Source organism: Grampus griseus (genome assembly GCF_964374135.1).
Source record: "Grampus griseus genome assembly, chromosome: X".
Lineage (NCBI taxonomy): Eukaryota > Metazoa > Chordata > Mammalia > Artiodactyla > Delphinidae > Grampus > Grampus griseus.
Window position 1 is genome coordinate 127,265,044 of NC_138999.1, and position 22,915 is coordinate 127,287,958.

A 22,915-nucleotide genomic window follows, 5' to 3' on the forward strand; every position below is an offset into this window, starting at 1 on the left:
CACGCAGTCCGCTGGGGCAGGTGCGCCCAGCAACCATCCCCAGCGATAGCGCAGGGAGCAGAGGTGCGCAGGTGGGGGACTTGCCGGCAGGTGGCGGAGCTGAGCCCACGCCAGGCGAGCCTGCCTCTGAGGGATGACACTGCGTGGGTCCCATGCATCTAGTGTCCCCTGTAAAATATATTTATCGTTTACCTAATTATAGAAACACGGTGATGTAAAACTTTGTTTTAAAAAAGGACGAAAGACCAGCATAGAAATATTTCATCATCCTACTACCCAAAGAGATTCACAGTTAATATTTCAATTTCTTTTCCTCCTGTCCTTCGCCCTTTACCTGGTTTTCTTCAAATCCAGGTGCTTCTGCTCATGTAACTTAGGTGCACATACGGCGCCCTGACGATATGCTACAGAATTAAGTGGTAATCAGGAGTTTTTTAAGGGCCGTCCACTTCTGGCTTGGCCTAGAGTTTGAGTTGTTCTTGGAACATAATCCAATGCAGGCTGACAATCGCCTATCTGGGATTTTGAAATTCAAAAGGCTCTGAAATACCACAGAGATGGAGAACAGATTAGTGGTTGACAGGGGTTAGTGAGGGTGAAGACGGAGGGAGTTGGCTGTGATGAAAAGAGGGAAACCGGAAGGATCCTCGTGGTGACAGAAGTGTTCTTTTCTTAACTGCAGTGGTGGCCACACAAACCTACATGTGATAAAATTTCATAGAACGAAACAGACTCTCTCTCACACACACACACCCTGCCCAGACAGCAGCTCCCTAATAAGCCACCGGTGCCATTTAGGACATTAATTAGCCTTGAGCACCCCGTTCACAGGCACCCTCTTCTCCTCAGGACATAATGCTCATTAATGGAGGGAGCCCGTGTTCCCAGAGCCCAGGGTTCTTGGGGGAAACTGCTCTAGTGTGCTGGGGGGATGTAGGTGCATGAATTGTAACAAATGTACCCCCTCCGGTGGGGCATGCGGCTAATGGGTAGGCTGGGGGCGTGGGGAACTCTCTGTACAATGTGCTCAATTTTGCTGTGAACATAAAATTGCTCCAAAAAATAAAGTCTTTTTTTAAAAATAAGAGTCTTGGGGGAGAAAATGAGGTCTGCTATGTTCCCATCTGGGACTGAATCCTTGAGTTAAATGCAGTTTACAGACATCCATGATTGGAAATGAATGGTTATTTACAAAACAAGGAGCAGTGGCGTTTTCAAAAACACAATCACTGCTGTCGGAGGAAGCAGAGCAGAGAGGAGGACATGAGTCACCCTGTGCATTAACGTGTGCACAGCGAGGTCACTCGTGAGGACTGGCCCATCACTGGTCCCTTCTGCTGCGCCAGAGGCGGCTGTCATCAAGGGTAGCGGCTACCCCTCACAGGCGTCCTCTGCTGACGTGTTCATGTCACTAGATTTCCAGATAGGAATGAGCAATTCAACCCACTCTTTGGTTCGCCTTGAGCTGGAATGAAGCTGAGTGTTCCCAAGTCTCCCTTTCCCGATTAATTCTTGATCACGAGGATTCACAACAACTTGAACCTCACAATCTGTATGGCCAGGAGCTATGAGGGTGTTACATGATCTCCAGGGGCATCTGGAGAGCTCTGGCTCCCCCTGGCCGTCAAAAATATTCAAATGCTCAATTCTTCAGTCTCTAGGAATCCCTGACTATCTGACCATCTGTGATTGGACAAAAGCATTTTTCTAAGAAGATGACAAATGTGATCCCATCCTGTGGGTCACTCACTGCTCAGATGGGCACGTGGGCTGAGATACTAAGAGGTTAAAGAACAATTGGAAAAGAAGACCCCAGGCATTCTAGATCCTTCCATCCCTTCTAGTTGCATGAGCCTGAAGTAAAGTCAGCCACCAAGGCTTGCCACTGGAGTTAGCCAAGCCAATGTCACAGTTTGGATCCCTATTTGGCCACTGAGCTCCATTCACTTCCTCTGAGCACAGGCTGAACCCAGCTCCTTTACGAAAGGCACGCCATGCAAAAAGTGGCCAACTGAGGCCCCACTGGCAACACAAATTTATCCAAACCAACACCACCAATGGGAGTACGTTTCCAATAAATATAAAATGGATGAAGTCATAAAAGCACTACAAGAAAATGCAGGACAACATTTATATTGTCTTGGGGTAACGAATGACTTCCTAAACCTGGCCCTCAAGCCAGGAGCCTGAAATGGAAAAGATTATATCAAAAGTCAAAACCTCCATACTAAAAGCACAAGAAACGAAAGGGAAAAATGGATAAATTGGACTCTGTCAAAATTAAAAACCTTTGTGCTTCATAGAACATCATCAAGAAAGTGGAAAGACAGCCCACAGAATGGAAGAAGACATGGGCAAATTCTATATCTGACAAGGGATGAGTATTGAGAATACAGAACTTCTACTACTCAATAAAAAGGCAAATAATTCAATTTGAAAATGGACAGAGGATAGGAAGACACTTCTCCAGAGAGATATACAAATGGCCAATAAGCACACGAAAAGAGCTCAACATCCTTAGTCACCAGGGAAATGCAAATCAAACCCACGACGAGATACCACTTCACTCGCATTAGGGTGGCTACAATCCAAAAACGGTAAATAGGTGTTAGTGAGGATGGGAAGAAATTGGATCTTTCAGGCAATGCTGATGAGGATGTAAAATGCTACAGCTGCCGTGGAAAACAGGTCGGTGGTTACTCCCAAAGGTAAACAGAGTCACCACAAGACTGAACAATTCCACTTATAGGTATACAGACCCAAGAGAACTGAAAACACCTGACCACACAAAAACGGGTACACTGATTTCATTGCCGCATTAGTCGTAAAAGCCAAAAAGTGGAAACCACCTAAAGGTTCATCGATTGATGAATGGGTAAATAAAATGTCTTTGGAAGGTATGAAAAGAGATTAATAATCCCTAATGTAAAAGGAGCCCTTACCATAAATGAGTAGAAAATGGGACAACGGGCATGAATAGGCAATTCACACAATATAGTAAGAGTGTCTAATAAGACAGAGGTGAAAAGTGTTTCACTTCTTGGATGCAAAGACATGGAAAATTTAAACAGGATAGCATTTTGTACTAATCAAATCTGCGAAGATTACAAAACTAAAATACCCAGTGAAAGTGAGTATATGAGCAAACAGACAGCTGTTTCCTTCCTAGTGGTGGAATGGCAGCTGGCACAATTGGAAAGGAATGCCATGTGGCAGTACACTCAGAGAGCGGCATCTTTAAAAATTTACACCTCCTGTGACTCAGCAGTTCAAGTTCTAGGAATTTGTCTGACAGACAATTAAGGTTTTATACATTTGGCGATGAGGAAGTTCATCCCAGCACTGTGCACAGTAGTAAAAAGCTGGAGGAAAAACCCTCTCTGTACAAATATAGGCCCTGGTTAAGGAAGTCGCAGTGAAACCTAATATTACGCAGTGGTTGACATGATTTTTTAAAGGACTCCCTAATACAGAAAAAGATATTCAGGGTATTATTGAATTTAAAAACCTGGTTTTAAAAAGGTAACACAATCCCATTTTTGTAAAAATATTTACGAATATATACCTTATGCATAGAAAGAGTACTCCCTAGATGGTAAAACAATAAACAACTATTTTTCATAGAATGTTTAAAATATGCAAGCCTCACGCAAATCTATCCACATCTACTTTCCCACAACTGGAGAAATAATTCAAAGAGGTTATTTCACAGGTCACTGGCAGGACCTTCATTTTCATGGACAATATGTTTTGTATCCTCACCTGCCTTCTGAGTTCACAATTATACATCACAACTACATACCAAAGAGTCTAGAGTCGCCTTCTATTGTACTAGAAATTCCCCGGTACAGCATATCTCAGATTACAATTTGCTTTGAGTATAGACACCTATACATGTAGATAGTTATGGAATGCCAGAGCTCTAGGGACCACTGTCATAGCGATAGTGACTGCCATAGCTGTAGGGACTGCCACCATAGCTCAAGGGACCCCATAGCTATAGTGCCCACCATAACTATAAGGGCTCCTATAGCTATAGTGACCACTGTAGCTACAGAGAACACTGTAGAACAGGAGGCATTACCCTGTTGTCAACAGAAATGTTACCTCAGCATCTTCCAACATAAAAGACAACAATGCACACACACTGATACGTACAGACATGTCAATCTTGAGTCACAACAGCCGCATGCCTGTCAGACAGGGATGCAATGCACTGACGTGTCCCTCACTGACAACTGTGCAATTCCAGGCTCACAGCCAGTGCCTGACACGTCTGATTTGCCATGGGCATGGAGAGCCACGTGACAGTGGTAGATGACAGCTAGAACGGCCGAGGGGGGACGTTCAAGTGTTTCAGGACCTTTGTAAGTATGCTAGACTTCCAGCAGCCACAGCTAGGAGTTTGAGATTTTAAAAATTATCTTCATATTAAAAAAAGTGGCAGCAGAAATGCAAAGTAAAATTTTAAAAAACTGAAAAGTGAATAAACAAAGAGGGACAAACACTTGTTTCAAATGACCCATGGTTACAAAGTCAAATCGAACTGAAGAGAGTCAGCCAGAACATGGCTCCCTGAAAGTCTCCAAAGCCCATCTCCTCCATCCCCCACCTCGGGGAAGAGAACGGCCACCCTACCCTCTAGATAACGTGACAGGTGCCCTAACCCAACACTGAGCTGTACACCCCACCTACCTATGGCAAGCTCCCAAGACACCAGAAGTTATCTCAGAGAAAAGCCCTGTGTTCACGCTGCCCTCGTGCGTGCGTGCATGCGCGCGTGTGTGTGTACGTGCACGTGTGTTGGGGGCAGGGGCTCTGAGGGAGCATGTGGGTTTTTTCACATTCTAGAACACTAGAACCAGAGAGCTGTTCTTCACATCTGAAACATCCTATTTCTTCATGTTATGAAAGCTGAAAAAAAAACCAGAAATGGGTCCATAGAGAGACACAGAAAGGGCTGTCTGGTGGCAAGTCCCTAACTTTTTTCAGCTCCCAATAGAAGGCAATGTTGCTGGGGTAAGCCCTTCCACTTAAGCTCTTTTGCCATGATTATGTTCCCATCGAGACCCAATTCCCTGTTGCATGAGATCAACTTAATGGCTTGGAAGGGACCATGACAGCGCCCAGATATTTAGAGATAGTGACTGTAAATACAGTCAAAATGGAAGAGGAACGATTTCTTTAGACTCGGGAGGGAAAGTAGATAAACACAACGTGGTATATCTACACAAGGGAATATTATTCAGCCGTAAGAGGAAATGAAGTACTGAGCCGTGCTGTAACGGGGATGAACCTTGAATACATGCCAAGTAAAAGAAGCAATGCTATACGATTCTACTTAAATGAGGTACCTAGAGTAGTGAAATTCACAGAGGCAGAAGGTAGACTAGTGGCTACTAGGGGCTGCGGGGAGGGGAGACTGGGGCATAACTGTTTAATAGGTACAGTTTCCCTTTGGGAAGGTTCTGGAGATGGATGGTGGTGACGGCTGTACACTTTCGATGATTAAAATGGTAAATGTTATGTATATCTTACTACAACAAAAAAAATTAAACTCAGTAAGGAACCCTGGGGGCCTGGAAGACTCTAGAAGACTGGAGGTTCCAGGTGGGGAGCAAGCAGAGGCCTCAGCAAGGCTTCCCATGTGTGGTATTAGAAGAGAAACAAGTGGAATGAAAATTCAAAGGCAGGAAGCAGTCTGCTGAGTCTGTCCAGGCACCTGCGAGACAAGAGGGGAGAGCAGAGGAAGCTGTCTGTGCAAAGCCCTGGAAGGCAATCCAAGATGCTGCAGCTGGAGGGAAAGAACACTGGAAGCTACAGCCAAAAACAGCTTCTCATTTAACGCTGGGAAGTAAAGGTGATGGGCTCCCGCTTCACACACCTGGAGGGGAACGTCTACATCTCTTTAGAGGTATGGGTTTTGACTCTTGCCTCTGGTTTTAAGAACTGCATGCTTTGGCCTTAAAAACTACCATCTGGGAGTGAAGAGTGCTCAATCTGGTTCTAATATGAAATTTTCTTTTTTGACTAAAAACAATGGTGCAGTATTTTCTGCTAATGACATCCCTGCTCCCCTCCACGCTCTTTCCCAACTGAGGACAGACACCAGGAGCCAGAGGAAGATCAGGTAAGGCGTTCACTTCATGAACAGGGCTTCCGAGTACTTCTCCGCTCCGCCCCCCCCCCTCACAAAACCACCTCGGGGAGAGCTGGGTTCACAGATCAGATTTATAGAGTTCACCTCCCGTAAGAGTGCACACTTACCCACCAGTTACATGAGGGGCACAGCCTCCCTCATCGTTCCCTTTGGGGTCCAAAAGAAAGCATTTCATGCCACGATGCCATCACTCATGTGGCCCAGAGGGTCATCAGCCTAGCCAATCAAATGTGTCACTCTTCGTGGGAAAGCGTGGGCGGGAGGGTAGAGAGCAAAGCCAGGTGTTTGGTCCATCCTGGTCCCCTTCACTTCAGGAAACTTTTATTGGGGGTGTCAGGGATACACAAGGAAAAAGGTGCCTGCCTTCAGAAGCCCCATACAGCAGGAGTGAAAAAGCTACACATGACTCGGTGTGACTCAGTAATGACAGGGGCTATGCTGTACCAGCAGGATGACAGAAGTTCTACGAGAACCAAAGGCACGAGATGGGCGCTGTGCCACAGGGCCACAGAGGGGAGGGGCCTCCAGAGAGGAGGGGATCTTTGAGGTGTCCCTTAAGGGATCAGTGGCTGAGCATTTGCTAGACATGAGTGGGAATTCATCTGGTGGAAGAAAGGCATTTAAACAGAGGACCAGCATGTGAAGGCACAAAGATAGGCATGGACCAGCTCGTTCACATGTTTGGAGGCGAAATGAAGTTGACGGTCTAGGGCAGAAAGATATGTCAGCAGGATAAGGGGCTTGAACTTATAGGCATTAGGGAGCCACTCAAGAGACTTCTTGTTGTTTTGGCTTAAAAATTTTTTCCCAACAATTAAGAAAAAGTTCAAACATTCAAAAAAGTTGAAAACACTGTACAGTGAACACTCATATACCCACCATCTGGATTCTATAATTAACAGTTTACATTATTCACTTTATCATATGTCCATCCATCCCTCTACCCATCCAATCTTATTTTTGTGATGCATTTCAAAGTAAGTCTCAGACATCTGTATGCTTCGCCCATACACATATTATAACCTAGAATTCCATGTTTGCTTGTGATTCCTTTTTTAAGGTAAAATTTATGTATAATAAAATACTAACCTTACATGTACCATTTTGTAAGTTTTCGCAGATGCATACACCTGTGAAACCCATACCCCCACTGAGATACAGAATTAACATCAGTCCAGAAAGTTCTCTCATGTCCCTGTCCAATTAATTTGCATTCTCCCCCCAATCCACAGCAGCCATGGATCTCATTTGTAACATTAGAAATTAGTTTTACAAATATTAGAACTTCACATGACTGGGCTCATATAGTATGTACTGTTTTTTTCACTGGCTTCTTTCACTCCGCATAGTATTTTTGACATTTATTCATGTTATTCTGTGTATCAGTAAGTCATTCCACTGTATGAATATATATCACAATTTGTCTATCCATTCTCCTATTGATAATTAGGCTGTTTACAGTTTCTTTTGTTGTTGTTTTGCTATTATAAATAAAGTCATTTTTAGAATTCTGTTATAAATCTTTTTTGGACATAAGCTCTCATTTTTCTTAAAAATAAGTGAAATTGCTGGGTTACTGGGGAGGTCTATGTTCAGTTTTATAAGAAACTTTACATTCACGCCAACAACGTACGAGCATTCCAGTTGCTCCACTTACGCACTAACATTCAGTATCTGTCAGTCTTTCCGATTTTAGCCATTCTGGTGGCTGTGTTGTGATAACTCATCATGGTTTTCATTCGCATTTCCCCAATAAAGATTTTGAGCATCTTCATATAACTTCTTTTATGAAGTGTCTCTTTCGGCTCGTTTTTTGTTTGTTTGTTTTGGTTTTGGTTTTTGTTTTTTTGTGGTACGCGGGCCTCTCACTGTTGTGGCCTCTCCCGTTGCGGAGCACAGGCTCCGGACGCGCAGGCTCAGCGGCCATGGCTCATGGGCCCAGCCGCTCCGCGGCATGTGGGATCTTCCCGGACCAGGGCACGAACCCGTGTCCCCTGAATCGGCAGGCAGACTCTCAACCAGTGCGCCACCAGGGAAGCCCTAGGCTCGTTTTTTAATTGGGCTGTTTGTCTTTTCATTATTACACAATAGTTTTAAACAGAGGACTGACAAGATCGTGTTCCTGGTGATTCTCTCTGGCAGCTGCATGGAGGACAGGCTGGAACCAGGAGACCAGTTAAGAGATTAAGGTAATGACCCAAGGGTAGGTGATATGGGCCTGGGCTTGAGGGGAGGCAAAGAGAAGGAATATTCCAAATTCCAAAGATACTAGCAGAGAGGATGTCTGGCATGAGGGGTTGAGGAGGTCAACGAATCCTCTTCTCAAACAGCAACTATAACCCTGGACAATCAAAGACAGCCATTTCAGGAAACAGATTTAGTTCCTGTGAGAACACCTGGAATCTGAGGCCTTTTCCCCCAGGGTTGCTCTCATTTCCCCTTCTCCCAGGTCTTTCAGCAGCTAGTTTAACTGGGGAGAGGTGGACAGGCCATGGAAATCAGCAACGGTACTACAGCTGCCAAACGGGACCCACATGACTTGGAGAGCCAGCAGCTCCTTTAGCCTGAGCAAGCTAACCGGTCAACTAGCCAGGGATTTAACAGAGACGTGAGACAACCATAGGGGGCTTGATACACTCTCCACGTAGCCTTGGTTGCCCCGAAGCTGAGGACGTGCCCAGCAGAGACAGTACTGGTATTGGCTGAAGGCCAGCTACGGACAGCAATGGAGCAGAATTGAGAGTCCAGAAACAAACTCTTACATCTATGGTCAATTGATTTTCCATAGGAGCCAAGACAGTTTAGTAGGGAAAGGAAAATCTTGTCAACCAGTGGTGCCAGGACGATTGGATATCCACACGCAAAAGGATAAAGTTGGACTCCTATTTCCCACCACACACAGATGAACTAAAAGATGGAACAAAGGCATAAATGTAAAAGCAAAACCAATAAAACTCTTAGAAGAGGACATAAGAAAACATCTTCATGAACTTAGTTCTTAAAACACCAAAGCATGATCCGTAAAAGAAAAAAAATTGATAAATCGAACTTTATAAAAAAATAAATTTTATTATTTGGTAAACAACACTATGAAGAAAAGGAAGAGACAAGCCACAGACTGGGAAAAAATATTTTTAAAATCATATACCTGAAAAAGGATTTGTATCCAGGTTAAAAATAGGACTAATAAAAGCAAACTGAATTTTTCACATGGGCAAAAAATCTGAACAGACTTCAAAGAACAGTATAAAATAAGAATATAAAAAGATGCTCAACATCACTTCCCATTAGGAAAATACAATGAAAAAACAATTAGATACCCCTACACAAGTATTAGAATGCCTAAAATGAAAAAAAAACCAAAAAACATACCCTGACAGAACCCTCTTACACTGCTGGTGGGAATGTAAATTGGTGCAGCCACTATGGAAAACAGTATGGAGGTTCCTCAGAAAACTAAAAATAGAACTATATGATCCAGTAATCCCACTCCTGGGTGTATATACAGACAAAACTACAATTCAAAAAGATACATGCACCCCAATGTTCACTGCAGCACTATTTACAAAAGCCAAGACTTGGAAGCAACCTAAGTGTTCACTGAAAGATGAATGGATAAAGAAGTTGTGGTACATATATACCATGGAGTATTACTCAGCCATGAAAAAAGGAATGAAATAATGCCATCTGCAGCTACATGGATGGACCTAGAGACTATCATACTAAGCAAAGTAAGTCAGACAGAGAAAGAAAAATACCATATGATAACACTTACATGTGGAATTTAAAATATGACACAAATGAACATATCCACGAAACAGACTCACAGACACAGAGAATAGATTTGTGGTTGCCAAGGGAGGAGGGAGGGAGGGAAGGATTGGGAGTTGGAGATTAGCAGATGCAAACTAGTATATATAGGATGGATAAACAACAAGGTCTTACTGTTGTAGCATGGGGAACTACATTCAATATCCTGAGATAAACCATAATGGAAAAGTACATATATATATATATATATATATATATATATATATATATATATATATATATATATATATATATATATAAAAAACTGAGTTACTTTGCTATACAGCAGAAATTAATACAACATTGTAAATCAAATATACTTCAAAAAAAATTTGTTTAAACCCTGACAATATCAATTGCTGATAAGCATGTAGAGCAACTGGAACTCTCATTCATTACTCATGGAAAAGTATTGGGTTGGCCAAAAAGTTCGTTCGACTATTCCCATAAGATGTAAGAGGTCGGGTTTCCCAAACGAACTTTTTGGCCAACCCAATATAATGGTACAGCCACTTCAGAAGACAGCTGGGAAGTGTACTGCAAAGCTAAACGTAGATTTACCATATGACCCAGAAATTATACACCTAGGTATTTAGCCATGTGGATTGAAAACTTACGCCTGTACAAAAACCTGTATGTAAATATTTATAGAAGCTTTATATATTTATAATCACCAAAAGCTAAATGCAACCAAGATGTCCTTCAATAGGTGAATGTGGTACATCTAGACAATGAAATGTTATAAAGAAATGACTTACCAAGCCATGAATAAACATATAGGAACCTTTAATGCACATTGCTGAGTGAAAGAAGCCAGTCTGGAAAGGCTACATACTGTATGATTCTAAGCATATGACATTCTGCAAAAGGCAAAAGCTATGGAGATGATAAACAGATTAGTGGTTGCACGAAGAGAAAATGGATTAGGGTTGAGGAAACAGAGAGTGGCTGAGTACCAAAGGGGTATACAGAAGAACTTTTATGGTGACAGACTGTTCTGTATGGTACTTGGGTGGTGGACACATGACTATATGCATTTGTAAAAACCCATACAAATGTGTACCACAAGGCGTGACCTTTAATGTATGCAGGCAAAACACCAGCCAGGTTGGTGGGGGATCCCAGGATGGAATGTAGACTGTGACAAATGAATGTATCTGCATTATAAACGTATGTCAGAACTGCACTGAATGGAGGGGTCATAAAGGAGCTATGCAAGTAACTTTAGAAAGACGGTACTTTGACTGAAACTGTAAGGTAAAGACAAAAGAAGAAAAACAAACACTGGACTGTAGTTGGTAAAGCTGCGTCTCACAGGGGTATGGGTTAACAATTACGACTGCGCTATACACGTATAATACCAGACTTGAGCAAGTAAGCAAACAGTTGATGGACGGTAGGTTTCTCACTCTCAGAGAGAGAAGTTAAAGGTCAGCAAGAAAGGAATACTAAAATATGTCTCCAACTGTAACCTACTGCCAGAAGGCTTAAGTATGAACTTATGCTTAGGTTAACACAGATGCTGATGAATAGATACAGAAATAATTATAGATACATATATACACACGGTTTATTAATAAAATACATCCATGTGTTTCCTAGTTGTGCCCACTTAAAGGGTTTAGAAGTAGCAACATCCCACTAATGAATGCACTCAACACCCAGATCTTGGTTTCTAATACCCTTCCCTTTCAGTGGGGAAGAGAATGACATACCACCGGACGCTCAAGGAAAGAGACCCACCAGGCAACAGTGTTCAGGAAGAAGAAGTGAATGAGAACAAGAAAGTGGGAGAGTGCCAGGTAGGGCCCAGGAGGAAAGAACGTGAAGGAGGAGGTGGTCATCAAAGTGAAATGCTGCAGAGGTCACACGGGACAGAGGGCTGTGACCACCAAGAGATGACTGGGGACCAAATAGCAACTCCGGGGGAATGGGAGGAAAGGCTTGCATACACTAAGGTGTAGACCACAGAGGGGGCAATGACGAGATGAAACTGACTGGCTCGAGCTTCTCAGTCAGTGAAAATGCTAGGGAATGGAGGAGGCTGACGGGACCTGTTGATGAGAGACAGTCGCTACTACCTACAGACAAAATATGGGGCACCTACAGGGCCATTAGAAATGTTTTCTTGAGAAAAAATATACAACAGATAACATACTATCTCAGAAATACACTCCAAAACTATAGCTGAGTCTGTGTGCCTAAAACCCACAGTTAGAAAATGCATTAATTAGGACTGTTTTTATGCTGAAGATCGTCATTTATTTAAATGTGGTGTTTTATCTTCATACATGGCATTAGCACGTTTGCATAGAGAAGACTGTCTGAGAACTTCATCGTGTGCTTATCATAACCTAAGGTTCAGTTTCACACTCGTATTTTTTGCCGGGACTCTCTACTTTCTTTTACTGACACCTATAATGACAGAGTATATCTTATGCTAACAATTGATTATTCTTTACAAGAGAAATTCAAATCTGAGCCTAATTAATGAATTTCCTAGCACTTCTTCCTTGTTAAAACAGGTACTTTTAATAAGGAAACCCCTCTCTTCTCACCATCTGGAAATACCATTTGTCACCCGGGAGTAATTGGCTAATTTGCTGGGTTTGCCCTTTAAATGTTCCATGTTCTCCTGACACCTGTGAGTTTCATTTAGAGGTTTTTGGAGCTTTTTACTCAAAATGACACTGTTTGGAAAGGTGGTTTGAAAGACAGATTCGACTACAGTATCCTTTAATCAGAACAACACTGTTCCCATACGGAGGGCACACAATTCCTACAAGAAAGAAGCAGATGCTAGTGCCACAGCCTAGACTGTGGGGAGTACAGCAGGCTGACACTGGAAACAATCACATGTTACACTCGGAACTTGCTGTTACACTCACAACCACAAATCACAACCACAACAGGGAATCACCAAAAAATGCTATACCCACAACTTAGCATCACAACAGGTTACCATCACAATAGTTACAATCATAAAAACTTACCACCAGAACTACAAGTTATAATCACAACATACCATCAGAACAGGTTACAACCACAAGTACCAACCACAAATTACAACCCTAACTTATTTTGCCACATCAAGTCTGGCTAACATTGTCTCCATACTAGGATCAGATCTTGCCAACATATTAAGACAAAAGGTTTAAGTCTTTGGGTGATTTGCGGGGGAACTAAAACTACCTGCCTTGGGGGAGGGTGTGACTATGAAGGGCTGACACATCTGATACAATTTCATCGACCCAGACCCATGAGTGCATGTGTCCATGTGTACAGACACACACACACACACACACACACACACACACACACACACACACACACACACACAAGTGCATGCAAAATCTGATGAAATCTGAATAAGATCTGTATGTGACTTAATAACAATATTGAACAACTGTCAGCTTCCTGGTTTTGACAATGTAACTATAGTTTTGTCAAGATATCAGGGGAAGCTGGGTGAAGGGTACACAGGAATTTTCCTAAACAATTTGTTTATTTTTACAACTTCTTGTGACTCAAACTACTGCAAAATGAAAAGATTTTAAAAGATATCTGACTTGCTACGGGTGTCTTAAAAAAGCTCTTGTCATGATGAGTTTTGCTCCCCCCATCCCAAGAGTGACAGGTTCCCCAGGTTGCGAAGGCTGTTCCCAATGAGTCCTCTGACCTTCAGTTACTGTAACTGGTGCTGCCTTGGCAAACAGCTTCTGCTAGTGTGGACACATTAACCCATGCAGCAACTTGGCTTAAGGAACATCAGGGAAAATGTGTGGCTTTTCCAAACTGGCTCATAAATGCCCCCTTGAGCTGCACAGTCTCTGTATCATTCCAAGTCAACCCCAAACTGCAAGCAGGGATGTCTAGGAACTAACTACCTTTGATTTCCCAGAGTCTGAGTAAGAACACCTCCAATCAGCCTGGTTGCTGTATAATCCCGTCTTTAACAAGAATAAGGCATTTGGACAAATCAGTGCTCCTACCTTTACCCCTGTCAGGTTTGTATTCACCGCCCCCTACTATGTCTTCAAGATCCTTGTCTGAAAAACCTGGAGGAAACAAAACACACATCTCAATGCCAAACACATTTCTCAGAGACAAGAAATTTGTTACTTAATGTTGTCCAACAGCCCCAGAAAGTGACTGCCACTTAAGAGGACCCTTGATGAATGCATAGGCAAAACTCTAAAGGGGCCCCCAAGATTCCTTCCCATCAGTGTACACACCCCAGTATGCCATGACTGGGCGCGAGTGGAACCATGCATGGGATGGCTATCAACCCGTGATTAGGTTATATTACATGCCGAGGTGAACGGACTTTGCAGACGTAATTAAGTTACCACATCAGTTTGACTTGGCATTAATCAAAAGGCAGATTTTCCTGGGTGAGCCTGAAATTAATCAAGTGAGCCCTTTAAAACAGGGTTGAGGCCCTCCTGAGCTCAAACACTAGAAGCAATAGTCTTAGCCTTCCTCTCCCCCTCCCTGCTCTTCTCTACTCCCCCCTCCCCTCCCCCTCCCCCCTTCTCTCCCTTCCATCTAGTCTCTGTTTTTTCTCCTGGTGGTCTTAAGAAGCAAGTATTCACTTGTTCTAGAACTGCAAGGAAACGGTTCTCTGCCAACGAGCACACGAGCTTGGAAGACAACCCAACCTCAGCTGAGACTGCAGACCTGGATGACACTGTGACTGAAGGTGTATGAGGTTCTGAAGAGAAAAACTCAGCTGAGCTGTTCCTGAACTCCTCACCCAAAGAAACAGCTTGTGATCATTTGTTACGGTGGTAACAGAAAACTAATACAAGGAAACCGAAAAATTAATTTTATTATAGCTCAACCGTTGAGTACACATCTTTTAATATTCTGTGATAAAGTGGGAAGCATGCTTACGGCATTTCTGTTCCACTCTAAAGTCCTATAGTTGACTCAGAAAAGCACATGTGTGACTGTTTCAATTCGGCTTTTATCAGCTGCTTTCTGTCATGAAAGACTACTTTTACTAGAAAGAAAGAACGATGGGCTAACTGTGGTATGGCAGCTTGAGTATTTGGAAGGTGTTTTCTTGAAAATGAATGAAATGGGGCTGTCACTTTAAAGAAAACCACTGGCAGTACTTGTTGCCAGTGATAATATTTCAAACAAAAAAGAGAATTTTGAAAAATCTATATCTACCACTGCGAGCTTAACAACTTGCCAATACTTAAAGACTTTTTCTAATGAGATGGTGGTGATATTAACAGATGTGAATTGGGGGCACTGCATAATGAAATATGGCATTATTTGGAAGGTCAAAAGACTTAAGAACAATATTTTCCAAATGAGCAATGCGTAATGCACAAAACCATGAATGGGTAAAGTTCCACTAAAAAGTACATGAGGATCCCTGGGGAGTTTAATGAAATCAACGATGGAAAATTCATTGATATGGTTTCACATTCTACAGTGCACTTAACCTATAAGAAACAACCAGTGGTCGAGTTTGGGTGTCTTACCAAAGAAAAATGATGTGAATCAATGATCTGAAAAGTCTATTAAAATATTCTTCCCCTTTCAATGGCGGATCTCTTATAAGGCCAGATCTCCTTCATATACATCAACTGTAACAACATATCACAACTTGAGCCCAGAAGGAGATGGAGATGTGAGAGTCTAGCTCTTCTTTTTTGGCCGCACCACAGCAGGCGGGATCTTAGTTCCCCAACCAGGAAGTGCGGAGTCTTAACCACTGGACCGCCAGGGAAGTCCCCTAGCTTTCCTACTAAGATAGACATTATAGAAATTTGCAAAAAATGTACAATGATACCACTTTTCTCACTAAATTGTCTTTATCTTGCCATAGTTATTTCTCATGAAATCTGCTATTTATGTTATTAACATGTGTGTGTTTGCTGTTGTTCATTTTAATTTTTCTCCAGTTTTAGATTCAAAGATGATGAATATCGATAGACGTGACCCACACCTCAATAGAGATCCTCCATAATTTGAGGAGTCCTGAGACCAAAACGCTTGAGAACCACTGTGGTAGGGTTCTCCTGGGCCTTGAAGCGCCCCCAGCTCTGCCAGGCCAGGAGTGGCTCTGTGCGCTGCTGTAGTTAATGAGCTACACCCTGACCGGGGAGCTACAGCACTGGCCTGTGCCTTCAACCAGCTGTGACTTACCTCCTCCTCCTGCACTCGGCTTCCTGTGGCCATGATCTTGATCATTTCGATCATCCAAGGCATCGGCCAGGTCAAAGTCTTTTTCGTCAGGGGGCCCTAAAACGTAAAAGACAAAGTCAGTTGGTTAAATTACAGGCAGCTCATTTGGACATGGCCCCAGAGAGCTCCACGGGGTCCCTCCTTAGTGCCCTCCTCAGAACAGCCGTGTTACCTGCAGGCTTTGCTGGAGCTCTGGTCGCTCCCGGTCTCCTGGTTGTGGTGGTGACACGGTCCCATCTCTCTAAAAGGGGGAAGGGGGACAGCAAGGGGAGCACAATTAGTAACACACACAGCAGCCCCTGCACGGCTCAGGGAAGTCACAGCATGAGCACAGCACTCCTGTCCTGGTCCTGAGGTCCCTCTGATGCCTCTGAAGAGCCACCCTGAGGATGACAAAGAGATGCAAGAGGGTTTACAGGAGACGAGTTCTGCTTGCTTTTCTTCACAGGATGGGTGGTGAGGTGGACATGATCCCACATTTGATCTGGTGATTAGTGGAGCTGGGACTTGAGCCCAGATCTACAGGAGATGACCACATGCTTCAGGGGGTCCCAGAGCTGGAGCACAACCCGAGAGCTCCAAGCCTTGGCCGTCACCACTCTCAACCCGGCACCGTAATCACAGGTAATACTGCCCAGGGATGAAGTGACGCTGTGTTCCCAGTAGAGTATGGGAGTGTCTCATCAGCTGAAAGTGGTTACAACACCAACAAAATATTGTATATAAGTGTGGTTACTGCTGTTAATACTAGGTCTTTCAGCTCAACCATATTCCTTTAAAATTGTGGACTTCTTGCACATCAATTACGTAGCATGCCACACAGGAGTTTTCCAGTAGTTTTTCTTGAATTTCAAGACTCCCATAACTGTTCCTATAATTGGAGGTAGCAGAGGGACAGGAAATTTAAGGGAAGGGAAAGGCATAGACAGTGCTGTATACAGGAAGCACTTAGAATAGAAGCAGCAATGTTTGTGGGGGAAAAAACCTCAATGACTTTTATAGATCAATAACGTAATCCTCAAACTGCCCAGGTAATTTACAATGCATTACCTATCTTTTTTGGATAGAGCCTGGGGTTGTCTATGGATCAAAGAATTATAAGTCTGAATTTTCTGGAAAGAGTGTTACAAACACAGTAAGACATGACCTGCCAGTTCTCACTAGCAATAAAGGGGGATGTCACATAATGATAAAGGACCAATCCACCAGGAACACAACAATCGTAAATGTGTAAGTACCAAACAAGAGTCTCAAAACACATGAAGCTAAAATTCACAGAGCTGAGAAAAGAAATAAACAAATCCACAGGTATAGTTGGGGACATCAATACTCTACTCTCAGCAACTGACAGAACTACTAGAATGAAAACCAGCAAGGATATAGAAGAACTAAACAACACAGTCAACTAACAGGATGTAACTGGCATAATGGACACTACCCAATCGCAGCAGAGTAAGTAACTGTTTAAGCACCCATGGAATATTCACCAACAGATCACACCCTGAACCAGAAAGCAAACCTCAACAAATTTAAAAGTATGGAAGTGATAGAGAGTGGTATCTCTGACTATAATGGAATCAAACTAGAAACAACCAAACCAAAAACAAGTAAGAGAAAACAAGAAAATCTCTAAACACTTGGAAATAAACAACACACTTCTAAATAAAACAACGGTCAATGAGAAAGTCTCAAAATGAAATTTTAAGAATAAATAGCCCTAATGAAAATGAAAATACAGCATATCAAAATATGGGAGATGTAACTAAAGTAATGCTGAGAGGGAAGTTTATAGCACTAAATGCTTAAATTAGAAACAAAGAAAGGTCTCAAATCAATAATCCAAGTTCCTAACCCAAGATACTAGAAAATGACGAGCTAGATACTAGAAAAACAAACCCAAAGCAAGCAGACAGAAGGAAATAATGTAAGAGCAGAAATCAATGAAATTGAAAATAGAAAAGTAAAATAGATCAACCAAACGGCTTGTTCTTTGAAAAAGTCAGTAAAATTGATACACCTCTAGCCTTACTAACAAATATAACTGAAGAAAAAAACCCCAAAATACTAATATAAGGAATGAAACAGCAGATATCATTATAGATTCTGCACTATTAAAAGGATAATAAGAAAACGCTATGAACAACTTTATGTATTTGACAACTTAGAAGAAATGGACCAATTCCTTGAAATCCACAAACTATCACAACTCAACTCAATCCCGTGTTCACGTAACGTAAGACTAATATTGTTAAGATGACAATACTACCCAAAGTGATCTACAGATTCAGTGCAATCTCTACCAAAATCCAAAACAGTTTTTTGGGCAGACTTAGAAAACCCCATTCTAAAATTCATATGGAGTCTCAAGAGACCCCAAATAGACAAAAGAATCTTGAAAAAGAAGAACTCACTTTCCTGATTTCAAAACTTACTACAAAGCTACAGCAATCAAAACAGTGTGGTACTGGCATAAGAACAGACATATAGACTAACGGAACAGAACAGAAAGCCCAGACATAACACTATGGTCAATATGTTCTTGACAAGGGTACCAAGAAACTGAATATCCACATGCCAAAGAATGAAGTTGGACCCTTACCTTACACCATATATAAAAATTAATTCAAAATGGATCAAAGTCCTAAACATAAGAGCTAAAACTATAAAACTCTTAGGAAAAAACATAGGGGAAAATCTTCATGATATTGGATTTGGTAATGACTTCTTGGATATGACACCAAAAGCATAGGCAACAAAAGGAATAATAGATAAATTGGCCCTCATCAAAAGTAAAGCCTTTTGTGCAAAGGACACTATCAAAAGAATCAAAAAACAATCCCAGAATGAGAGAATATATTCATAAATCATATATCCAGTAAGAGATTAAAATCCAGACTATATAAAGGACTCCTACAACAATTAAAAAAATGAGATTTAAAGATGGGCAAAGAACTTGAATAGACATATCTTCAAAGAAGATATATAAATGGTCAATAAGCACATGAAAAATGCTCAAAGTATTGGTCATTAGGGAAATATAAATCAAATCCACAAGGAGATACCACTTCACACTCATTAGGATGGCTATTATCAAAAGAAAAATGAAAAATAACAAATGTTGGTGAGGATGTGGAGAAATTGGAACCCTGGTATGTTGCTGGTGGGAATGCATAAAATGGTGCAGCTGCTGTGGAGAACACTGGTGATTACTCAAAAATTTAAACGTAGAATTACTACCTGATCCTTCGATTCCACCTCTAGGTATAAGCCCAAAAGGACTGAAGGCAGGGACTCAAACGGATACCTGCACAACGTTCAATACAGCACTATTCACAACAGACAAAGGGTAGAAACAACTCAAACGTCTGCCAATTTATAAACAGATAAAATATGGTATATACACACAATGGAATATTACTCAGCCTTATAAAGGAATGAAATTCTGATACATGCAACCAGATGGACAAACTTTGAAAACATTATGCTAAGTGAAATAAGCCAGACATAAAAGGACATATCTTGTATGATTCCACTTATTTCAGGTACCTAGAATGGGAAAATTCTTAGAGACAGAAAGTAGAACAGAGGTTAGCAGGGGTTCAGGGTAGAGGAAAATGAGGAGTTACTGTTTACTGGGTACAGAGTTTCTGTTTGGGATGAGGAGAAAGTTCTGGAAATGGATAGTGGTGATGGTTGTACAACACTGGGAATGTACTTAATGCCAATGAACTGTACATTTAAAATGGTTAAAATGGGGCTTCCCTGGTGGCGCAGTGGTTGAGGGTCCGCCTGTCGATGCAGGGGACACGGGTTCGTGCCCCGGTCCGGGAAGATCCCACATGCCGCGGAGCGGCTGGGCCCGTGAGCCATGGCCGCTGAGCCTGCGCGTCCGGAGCCTGTGCTCCGCAACGGGAGAGGCCACAACAGTGAGAGGCCCGCGTACCGCAAAAAAAAAAAAAAGAAAAAAGAAAAAAAAATGGTTAAAATGGTAAATTCTATGTTAGTATGTTTACCACAATAAAAAAATAATTCAACCTAGATGAAAACACAATCTGAATATTTCTATAACCATTAATGAAACAGAATTTTTAATTTAAAAGCTCCTAAAAAAAAGAAATTTCCAGGCTTTTTGATGGTTTCACTGGTAAATTTTACCACGCATTTAAAGAGGAATTAACACCAATTTTATAAAACCTCTTCCAGAAAATAAAGAGGAGGGATATTTCCCAACTTATTTTATGAGGCCAGCATTAACCTGATAATAAACACAGAAAAAGACTGTATTAAGAAAAAACTACAGCCCAATCTCTCTCATGAACTAATATATAAAATCCTCAACAAAATATTAGCAAGCTAAACAGAATGTATAGAAAGAATTATACATCATGAACAAATGGGACTTGTTCTGGTTATGCAAGGCTGGATCAACATTTGAAAAACAATGTGCCCTACAATATCAGTGGCCTAAAGAAGAAAAAACTCATATGCAGGCATACCTCAGAGATACTGTGGGGATGGTTCCAGACCACTGCAATAAAGCGAATATTAATAAAGCAAGTCACATGATTTTTTTTTTTTGGTTTCCCAGTGCACATAAAATTATGTTTACAGGCTTCCCTGGTGGCGCAGTGGTTGAGAGTCCGCCTGCTGGTGCAGGGAACGCAGGTTCGTGCCCCGGTCCGGGAAGATCCCACATGCCGCGGAGCGGCTGGGCCCGTGAGCCATGGCCGCTGAGCCTGCGCGTCCGGAGCCTGTGCTCCGCAACGGGAGAGGCCACAGCAGTGAGAGGCCCGCGTACCGCAAAAAAAAAAAAAAAAAAAAAAAAATTATGTTTACACTATACTGTAGTCTATTAAAGTGCAACAGCATTATGCCCCCCAAAAAATGTATGTACCTTAATTAAAAAATATTTTATTACTAAAAAATGCTATCCATAATCTGAGCCTTCAGGGAGTAGTAATCTTCTTGCAACAGGAACATCAAAGATCACTTATCACAGACCGCAGCAAATATAATAATAATGAAAAAGTTTCAAATAGTTTTGAATTACCAACATGTGACACAGAGACACGAAGTCAGCAAATGCGGTTGGAAAAATGGCACCGATAGACTGGCTCAACGCAGGGTCACCACAAAACTTCAATTTGTAAAAACGCAGTATCTGCAAAGTGCAATAAAGTGAAGCGCCATAAAACGAGGTCTGCCTGTAATCTTATCAACATGGAAAATCCAATACCCATTTATGAAAAAAATTCAGCAAATTAGGAATAGAGGGAAGTACCCCTCAACTTCACAGAGAGCATCTAGAAAACACCCATAGCTCTTGTCAGACTTAATGGTGAAAGACTGAACACTCTCTCCTGAAGATCAGGAACAGGCCAAGGACACTGTTCTCACCACTCTTATTTAACATAGCGTGGGAGGTTCAACATTGCAATGAGAAATAAAAGAATCAGTAAGTGACTTCAGCAAGGTCTAACGATACAGGAGCAACAAATATCAAAATCAATCATATGATAGCAATGAACATACGGAATCTAAAATTAAAACACATAACCATTTAAAATTGTTCCAGAGAAAATGAAATACTTAGCTGTACACTTGAAAAACATGTACAGGACCTGCAGGCTGAAAATTACAATATGCTTATGAGCGAAATCAAAGAAGACATAAATAAATGGAGAGACATCTACATATTTAACACAAGTCCTATCAAAATCCCAGCCAGCTTTCTGTAGACATAAATAAACTTATTCTAAAACTTGTATAGAAAAGCACAGGCCCTAGAATAGCTAAAACAACCTTGAGAAAGAAGAAGAAAGTGGGGGGAAATCGGCCTACCCAGTATTAAGGCTTACTTTATGGTTACAGTAATCAAGACAGTGGCAGAAGGGTAGACACATAGAACAGTACAACAGAATGAACTACCTAGAAAGACCTGCCCAAATATGCTCAAGAGATTTCTGTTAAAGGTGCAAAAGCCACTCAATGGAAGCAGGACAGCCTTTCCAACAAAAGGTGCTGGAGCAACTAGGCATCTATAGGCAAAAATAATGAACCTTGATCTAATCCTCACACACCTCATTCAAACCCTAACTCAAAATTGATGACTTTTTTGGGTCTTAAATGTACATCTACAGAACTTTCAGAAGGAATGATATGAGAAAAATCTTCAGGACTAAGGGCTTGGGGAAGAGTTCATAGACTTGACCATAAAACCATGATCCACAAAAGAAAAAAATGGATAAATCAGACGTCATCAAAATTAAAAATTTCCTTTTGTGAAAGACTCTATTAAGAAGATGAAAAGACAAGCTATAGAGTAAAAGAAAATATTTGCAAAACACATACCCATCTAAGGACTAGTGTCTAGAATATATGAAGAGCTCTCAAAATTGAACAGCAAAATCAAACAATCCGATTAAAATGGGCAAAAGACATGAAGAGGCATTTCACTGACGGGTTTACATGAATGGCCAATAAGCACATGCAATCAGGGAAATGCAAACTAAAACCGCAATGAGGTATCACTACACACCAATCAGAATGACTAAAAAAAATAGTGATAACACTAAGTGCTGACAAGGATGCAGAGAAAGTGGATCACTCATTTATTGCTGGTGGGAATATAAAATGGTACAGCTAGTCTGGGACACAGGTTGGTAATATTCTTAAAAAACGAACCCTATGACTACCATAGAACCCAGCAATTACCCACCTGGGCATTTATCCCAGAGAAAT

At 41.7% G+C, this 22,915-nt stretch overlaps 1 protein-coding gene across 1 annotated transcript in view; it reads right to left on the reverse strand.

The window, feature by feature from the left end:
* CD99L2 (CD99 molecule like 2) overlaps window positions 1-22,915 on the reverse strand; it is a 111,213-nt gene that overhangs the window by 9,728 nt on the left and 78,570 nt on the right. Inside the window, exons 5-7 of the mRNA XM_082681952.1 lie at window positions 16,347-16,415; window positions 16,136-16,231; window positions 13,963-14,028 (exon numbers count right to left, since the gene is read on the reverse strand). Coding sequence (XP_082538078.1) covers window positions 13,963-14,028; window positions 16,136-16,231; window positions 16,347-16,415 — 231 coding nt within the window. The remainder of the gene's footprint in view (window positions 1-13,962; window positions 14,029-16,135; window positions 16,232-16,346; window positions 16,416-22,915) is intronic.